Consider the following 7,878-nt stretch of genomic DNA (forward strand, 5'->3'; position numbering starts at 1 on the left):
GAGGAGAAGCGCAGTCGGGGGGAGGTGTGGGGGCGTCCCCGGACTGTAACCCCACTGCTGTGCGGGTTCCCGGTCTTTACTCCGTCTCTGAGGGGGTCCCCCGGGCTGTAACCCCCCTGGTTTGGGGGTCCCCGGGCTTTAACTCCTCCCCTCTGGAGGTCTGTAGTCTGTAAACCCTCCCGGTTTCGGGCTTCCCGGGCTTTGATCTCTCCGTTTAGGGGGGTCTCTGGGCTACAACCTCCCCGTTCGGGGGAGTCCCGTCGCTTCCGCCCCCCCCTCGCTCCCCCCGCCGGCCGCGACACGTGTCGTGACATGCGCGGCCAAGATGGAGCCCGGCGGGGGCAGGAGGGAGAGGGGGGAATCTTTGAAACGGGACCCCCAAACACACCGCGAGGGTGGAGCGACCCCTCCAAAACATCCCACGGGGACAGAGCGACCCCCCTGAACCCCAGCCGGGGACGGAGGTTCTCCCGTTGTCCTCCTCTCGTCCCCGTGTCCGCCCGCGCCCTCCTGGTGCCGGGATTTGTGTGCGTGTGTCCCGGGTGTCGGGATTTGTCCCCCCCACAGTGCCGGATTTGCCCCCATCCCTTGGTTTCCCCCCAGATTTCCCGCGGAAGCGGAAGCGCAGCCGCTGGAACCAGGACTCACTGGACCAGAAGACGGTGATTCCGGGGATGCCCACGGTGATCCCGCCCGGGCTGACGCGGGAGCAGGAACGCGCCTACATCGGTAACGGTTTGGGGGAAAAACGGGGGCTTTTGGGGTCACAGTCCCCGGGATTTGGGGTCAGAACCCCCCCGAGATTGGGGTCAAAACCCGAGGTTTGGGATCAGACCCTTCTGCCTAGGCTGCACCCCCACATCGGTAACGGTCTGGGGGCAAATCGGGAGGAACCCGCCAGGGTTTGGAGGCAGAACCCCCCCCTCGAGATTTGGAGTTAGAACTCCAGGATTTGGCATTAGAACTCCCGTGCCTGCATCGATAACACCCCCAAATTTGGGGTTAAAACGTGGGGAGTTGGGGTCAGAACCCTGAGGATTTGGGATTGGAATCCCCGGGGGTTTGGAGTCATAACCTCCCCCCCTCCCCCAGATTTGGGGTCAGAACCCCCTGATTGGGGCTGGGGGCAATGGGAGGGCACAGCCCCCACTGTCCCCCAGGGGTCACTTTGGTGTCTCAGCCACCAGCCTTGGCCAAAATTCAGGAGTTTGGGCCCAAATTGGGCCCTGGGGGACAGTGACCGCCATGTGACCCCCCAGGCTGCCCCCCAAATTCCTCCCCAGTTACCAACAGAAGTGACCTCTGGGGGGTGGGGAGTGGATTAGGCTGAAACCTGCAGTTTTAGGTAACAATGTGCAGTTTTAGGCAATAATGTGTCATTTTAATGCAATAATCTCTTTATTTTGGTTATCAGTGTTCGGTATTTGATGTAACGTGCTGTTTAGGTGTCATGTGTGTTTTAAGGTGGCAGTGTTCTTTTGGTAACATGTGCTTCTGATACAATGAGGTATTTTAGATAATAATGTCTGTGTTTAATGTAATTTCCTGTTCTAGGCAATAACAGTTGCTTTTTTTAGTAATTTTGTCTTTTGGGTAATGTGGTTCTTTTAGGTAATAATGTCTGATTTTTTAGCAATGTCCTGTTTTAGGTAAAATTGTGGTTCATTTAGGTAAAACTGTGGTTTTAGGTGATAACGTTTACCTTTTTAAGTAATAATCTCGCTTTTTAGGTAACAGTATGGTATTTTAGGAAATAATGTCTTTTTTTGACTGATAATCTTCTGTTTTAGGTAATAATGTCTGGTTTTATGATAACAATTTCTAGTTTTTCCATAATAATGCTAGGAGGTTTGGTAATAATGTGCTTTTTTGGGTAATAATGTGAATTTTTTGGTAATATGATTTTTTCTTGGCAATAACCTGCTTTTTTTTGGTAATGATGTGCTTTTTTGGGGGAATAATGTGCTTTTTGGGTAATAACCTGCTGTTATTGATAAGAAGGCCTATTTTTCTGCTAATAATGTCAATTTTAGGTGATAACCCCTGGTTTTTTCTCACCATAACGTTTGGTTTTAGGGCAGTAATGCCTGTTTTTGGTGCCACGGAGCCGGTGTAGGTAGAAAGTGGAGTTTTAGCCCGGCCGAGCTGGGCTGGGGCAGGATGTGGGGGAGGAATGTTGTTTTGGGGCGAAATGTGGGTGTTTTGTAACTGTGTCTCTCTCACCTCTCCGGGACCGGGTTCCTTCCAGTGCAACTGCAGATCGAAGACCTGACCCGCAAACTGCGCACGGGAGACCTGGGCATCCCCCCTAACCCCGAGGACAGGTCGGGACCTCCCCCCCCCCCCCCCCCCGGGCCCCCCCGGGACCCCTGAGACCCCCCCGGGCTCCCCCCGAGACCTGGGCACCCCCTCAGTGACCCGCAAACTGTGCACGGGAGACCTGGGCACCCCAAACCCCCAGGGCAGGATGGGACCTCCCCCCGCTGCCCCCCCTGTGTTGGGGCCCTTCCCCCGGATTTGGGGTGCTGCTCTGTACCCCACACTGATCCAGGGACCCCCCCACTTTGGGGCCCTTCCCCCGGGTTTGGGGTGCTCTCTGTGCCCCACTGACCCCGGCCTGGCCCTTGTTAGCTGTGGATTAACGACCCACGGTGGCAGATTAACGAGCTCTGGTGGCTGAACAAGGCCCCGGCTCCTCTGCTCCCCCCGGCCCCACTGCTCCTCCTTTCACCCCCTTTTCCCCCCCCCTTCCCCTTCTTTTTCTCTGATTCGGCTTGAGGGGGGGCAGAGCTGCCATCAGCCCCCCAAAAAGGGCCAAATTCCAGCCCCAACCCCCCTTTCATCTTTTCCACCTGTTTTGGTCCCATTTTTCTGTGGAAGGCCAGGATGGGGGGCCCTCCAACCCACAGGGGTCCCTCGCCCCTCAGGAGATCCCTACTCTGAGGGGGTCCCCAACCCTGGGGGGGTCTCTGTGTCCTCAGGGATCCCTCACCTTATGGGGGTCCCTCCACCCCATGGGGTCCCCAGCTCTGTGGGGGTCCCTCGCCCTACAGGGGTCCCCAGTCCTGGGGCAGTCCCTGTGTCCTCAGGGATCCCTCACCTCACGGGGGTCCCTCGCCCTGTGGTGGCCGGGGGGGCCCTCCTGGGTCCCGGCATGGGGGGGACACCCTCCGGCCCCCCAGGTTTTGGGGGTCACCCCGCACCTCCAGGTTTTGGGGGTGTCCCAGGTTTGGGGGCGCAGGCCCCGCGCTAACCCAGCCTTGCTCCTGCAGCGCCCGGGCCGAGGCCGCTCCGCGCTGCGGCGTCGTTAGCGCTGGGGGGGGGGATTAATTAATGAATTAACGATTAATCACGAGCGGGGACAGTGACGTCGCAGTTCCACCGAGGACCCGGCTGCTGCCAACCCCGAAAAGTCGCTTTTTCCCCCCAAAACGGGGGCAGGTTCGACTGTCGCCCGCGCCGGCTGTTTTTGGAGGATCCGCCTTAATCTCTTCCCTTCTTGCAGCCGCTGCCAAAATTCGCTATTTTGGGGGGAGGGGAGCCAAGGGCCGATTTAACCAAACCCGAGCGATTCTGACTCTTTTTTTTCCTTCCTCGCTGATAATTCTGATTTTTAATCATAATCTGATTTTCTCACCCCGACACGGCTCAGCTCAAGCGACCTTGACTCTTCCCTCCAGGGCTGCCAAAGCCGCGCGGCCCCCCCAGACAGGGACCTTTTCCTCCTTGAAACTGGGGAAACGGGCAAAGCTGGGGAGAAACGGGCAAAAATGACAAAACCAGGGAAAAAAGGAGCAGAAACGGGGCAAAAGCAGGGAGAAATGGAGAAAGCCAGGGAGAAAGGGGCCAAACCCCGAACAAGCGAGGGAAAATGGGCCCAAACTGGAGAGAAACGGGCAAAGAGGGGCAAGAGCGGCTGATTTTACGGGAGGGGGGCTCTTCTGGCCTTTAGTGGGCACTAATTAATGTTCCCCTCCCAATTAAGCCCCTCCTGGGAGTGGGAGGGGGCAGCCCCCGCCCCGGGTTGTGGCAGAGGGGGGCAGTGTGGGGGTTGTGGTGGTTTGGGGGGTCAGGGATAAGCCCCCTCACCCTGGAGGGGTGCTGGCCCTGGTGACACCCCCCCGACCCCCCAGGTCCCCCTCCCCAGGACCCGTTGACAACAGGGAGGGCCGGGAAGGGCCCCACACCCGAGGGGCTGGGGAGGCTTTGGGGGAGGTCTGGGCACAGCCCCCTCTGGGGGGGTGTCAGGGCACTCTGGTGACCCCCCCACCCCCCTGGGCAGGTCCCCCTCCCCGGAGCCCATCTACAACAGCGAGGGGAAGCGCCTGAACACGCGCGAGTTCCGCACGCGCAAGAAGCTGGAGGAGGAGCGGCACAACCTCATCACCGAGATGGTGGCCCTGAACCCCGACTTCAAGCCCCCGGCTGACTACAAGTGAGGGGGTCCCCCCCACCCCGATTTGGGGCTGATTCTGTCTGTTTTGGGGCTCCCCTGAGGGGTTGACCCCCCACCTTTCACTCCCCCAGGCCGCCGGCGACACGAGTGAGCGACAAGGTGATGATCCCGCAGGACGAGTACCCCGAGATCAACTTCGTGGGGCTCCTCATCGGGCCCAGGTGGGCACCCTGAAACTCAGGGGGTTAGGGGGACTGTGAGACTGGAGAGGAGTCCCCTGGGCTTCACCCCAGAAATTTGGGGAGCTCCTAATGGCACTGGGGTGCTGCTGGGTCCCCATCTTGTCAGCGGTGGGGTCCTGATGTGAGTGCTCCTGTGGGTTTGTGAGGTGCCCCCCCCCAATCCAACTGGGTGACCCCATTCCCCTCCCCCTTCCTGGGTTGTGCCCCGTTCCTCACCCTAAATAACTTGCGGGGTGTATAATGATCCCCTGTGTTCTTAATGAGCTTGAGCTCCTAATGAGCCATGTGCTGCTGGGTCTGCACCATCCCCCGGTGGGGGGGGCCCCAATGGGCCTGTGGGCTCCATCCCCCCCATTTTGGGATCCCCCGTTCCCAGGGGGAGCACGCTGAAGAACATGGAGTATAATACCAAGGTCGTGATCCAGGGCAGGGGCTGCAGCGTCCCGGTGTGGGTGGACCCGTGGGGTGTCCCCCTGAGTCCATATGTGACCCCCTTGTTCTGGGTGCCCGATTGCCAGGGGGAACACGCTGAAGAACATCGAGAAGGAGTGCAATGCCAAGATCATGATCCGGGGCAAGGGCTCGGTGAAGGAGGGCAAGGTGGGCCGCAAGGACGGGCAGATGCTGCCGGGCGAGGACGAGCCCCTGCACGCCCTGGTCACTGCCAACACCATGGAGAACGTCAAGAAGGCTGTGGAGCAGGTCCGTGGGTGTCCCGGGAGGGCTGGAGGGGGGCCCCTGGCAGTGCAGATCCCCCTGACACTCCCTATGCCCCCCAGATCCGGAACATCCTGAAGCAGGGCATCGAGACCCCCGAGGACCAGAACGACCTGCGCAAGATGCAGCTGAGGGAGCTGGCGCGGCTCAATGGGACCCTGCGGGAGGACGACAACAGGTCAGGGGGGCCCCACGCCCCCAGTTCACCCCAGATAACCCCCCGAGCCCCCACATAACCTCCCTGTGCCCTGCAGAATCCTGCGGCCGTGGCAGAGCACCGAGACCCGCAGCATCACCAACACCACCGTGTGCACCAAGTGCGGCGGCGCTGGGCACATCGCCTCTGACTGCAAGTTTGCCAGGTGACCCCAAAGTAAACCCTCAGATCTCCCTAAAATGCCCCAAACCCTGCTGAGACCCCAGAAAACCACCAACCCCCCACCCCGAGATCGTCCTAAAGCCCTTGAGATCCTCTCTGACTCGCCTGAAATCCCCCCAGACCACCTGAATTCTCTGCAAATGCTCCCTAAATCTCCTGAGACCCCCCCCCAAACACTTCCCAAATCCCAAGGTTCCCCAAATATCTCAAGATCTCCCCAAATCCTCCGCAGAACCCCTGAGATCCACCCTCAAACCCCCTGGGATTCTGCCAAGCCCCTGAAACCCGCTTGAGATCCTCCCTACCTGCCCGAGATCCCCCTCAAAATCCCTTGGGATGCTCCGATGCCGCTGAGATCTCCCCAAAGCCAGAGGGGTTTGGGGTGCAGCCCCCCGGTCTCCCTGTCCCCGTTGCAGGCCCGGGGACCCGCAGTCTGCGCAGGACAAGGCGCGCATGGACAAGGAGTACCTGTCGCTCATGGCCGAGCTGGGCGAGGCCCCCGTGTCCGTCAGCTCCAACGCCGCCCACAACAACAGCCCCTTGTCCAGCAGCCACCGCGCCGCCAGCCAGGCTGGGGGGCAGCCCCCCCCCCGCCCCCTGCCCCCCCCCCTCCCCCCCCCACAGACCCCCCCCCCCGGGTGAGCTCCATCCCCTCCGAGCCCCCCAAAGTCCCTGAACTGTCAGACCTCCAGACCCCTGTGACCCCCCCGGACCTTGTGTGACCCCCCCTTTTCCCACAGAGCCGCCCCCCCTGGATGAGCTCAGCACCCTCGGAGAACCGCCCCTACCATGGGCTGCATGGGGGACCAGGGGGGCCAGGGGGCCCCCACAGCTTCCCCCACCCCATGGCCAGCATGGGGGGGGGCCATGGGGGGCACCCACTGCAGCACACCCCAAACGGGCCTCCCCCCTGGATGCAGCCCCACCACCCCCCCATGGGGGGGGGCCCCCACCCCCCGGGGCACCCCGGCCCCCACCACATGGGTACGGACAATCCTGGCTGGGGGGGTTTGGGGGAGGAGTGGGGGGGGCTGGGTGCTCAAATGCAGGGGGGGGAGGCTGGAAAAGGGTTTTTTGGGGTGAAAAGGGGGGGTTGGCACCCCCCCAATGGCACAGCGGTTCCTCCAGGGTGGGGAGCTGGAAAGTTCTTGAAGAGGGGTGTGAGAATTTGGGAGGGGCTGGGGGATTTGGGGGGAGATTTAGGGAGTGGGGGGGTAGGGATTTTGAGGGGGAGCTGGGAGGATTTTGGGGGTGAAAAGGAGGCAGTTTGGGTACCCCTCAGATGTGGGGTTTGTTCATCTTCAACCTCGGAAGGTTTTGGAGAGGGGGGAGGATTTTTTAGGGGGTGAGGGGGGATTTGGGGGTGAGGGCTGGAAACTGGGGGAGGGACGATTTTGGAGGTGAAAAGGGCGTTTCCCCAGGCAGTGGTTTCACAGTGCAGGATCCGAACCTGGGGGGGTTTTTGGGGAAGGAGCATTTGGGGGGGGGGAGAGGGGGAGGGGAAATTTGGGAAGAGTGTTTTTGGGGTGGGGGGGGGTCCCCCCCATCCCTAAGGCCACGGTCTCTCATTCCCTCAAGATCAGTACCTGGGAAATGCGCCGGTGGGCTCTGGGGTCTATCGCCTGCACCAGGGAAAAGGTGAGAACCCCCCAAAACCCCTGAGCCCCCTGCCCACCCGCCTCTGACCCCCAAAATCCCTCTGAGCCCCCCGTTTCTGCCCCCCCAGGTATGATGCCGCCGCCGCTGGGTATGCTGCCCCCGCCGCCCCCCCCGCCCGGTGGGCAGCCGCCCCCCCCCCTCCGGCCCCCTCCCTCCCTGGCAGCAGCAGCCGCCGCCGCCCCCCAGCAGCAGCAGCACCCCCTTGCCCTGGCAGCAAAGTGAGTGGTGAGGGGGGGCCTGAGGGTTTTGGGGGCTCTGGGGTGGGGTGGGGAGGGAAGGGTGGCCCTGGGGGAGAGGGCAGGGCAGAGGGGTTTTGGGGTGTTTTCCCCGGGTTTGGGTCATTTCCCCTGGGGGCGGGAGACTTGTTCGTTTTGCTCTTTCTGGGGTCCCGCTAATTAGCACCGGTGCTAACGAGCCCTTTCCCCCCCCAGATACGACGACCACCACGAGCGCTGGCAACGCCTCCCTCCCGCCCTGGCAGCAGC

General features: G+C 61.3%; 1 protein-coding gene across 1 annotated transcript; it reads left to right on the top strand.

The window, feature by feature from the left end:
• Positions 1–606: 606 nt before the first annotated feature.
• Positions 607–7,875, top strand: SF1 (splicing factor 1; the record flags this gene model as incomplete). The annotated part of the gene is made up of 12 exons (XM_027632117.1): positions 607–729; positions 2,249–2,324; positions 4,283–4,435; positions 4,528–4,617; positions 5,157–5,340; positions 5,418–5,533; positions 5,610–5,717; positions 6,151–6,324; positions 6,474–6,718; positions 7,313–7,372; positions 7,461–7,611; positions 7,825–7,875. Coding segments are annotated over exons 1-12 (1,463 nt in total), but the record flags the coding sequence as incomplete, so codon positions are not given.
• Positions 7,876–7,878: the final 3 nt, after the last annotated feature.

This window comes from Corapipo altera, unplaced genomic scaffold (assembly GCF_003945725.1).
Source record: "Corapipo altera isolate COAL_440 unplaced genomic scaffold, ASM394572v1 61275, whole genome shotgun sequence".
NCBI lineage: Eukaryota > Metazoa > Chordata > Aves > Passeriformes > Pipridae > Corapipo > Corapipo altera.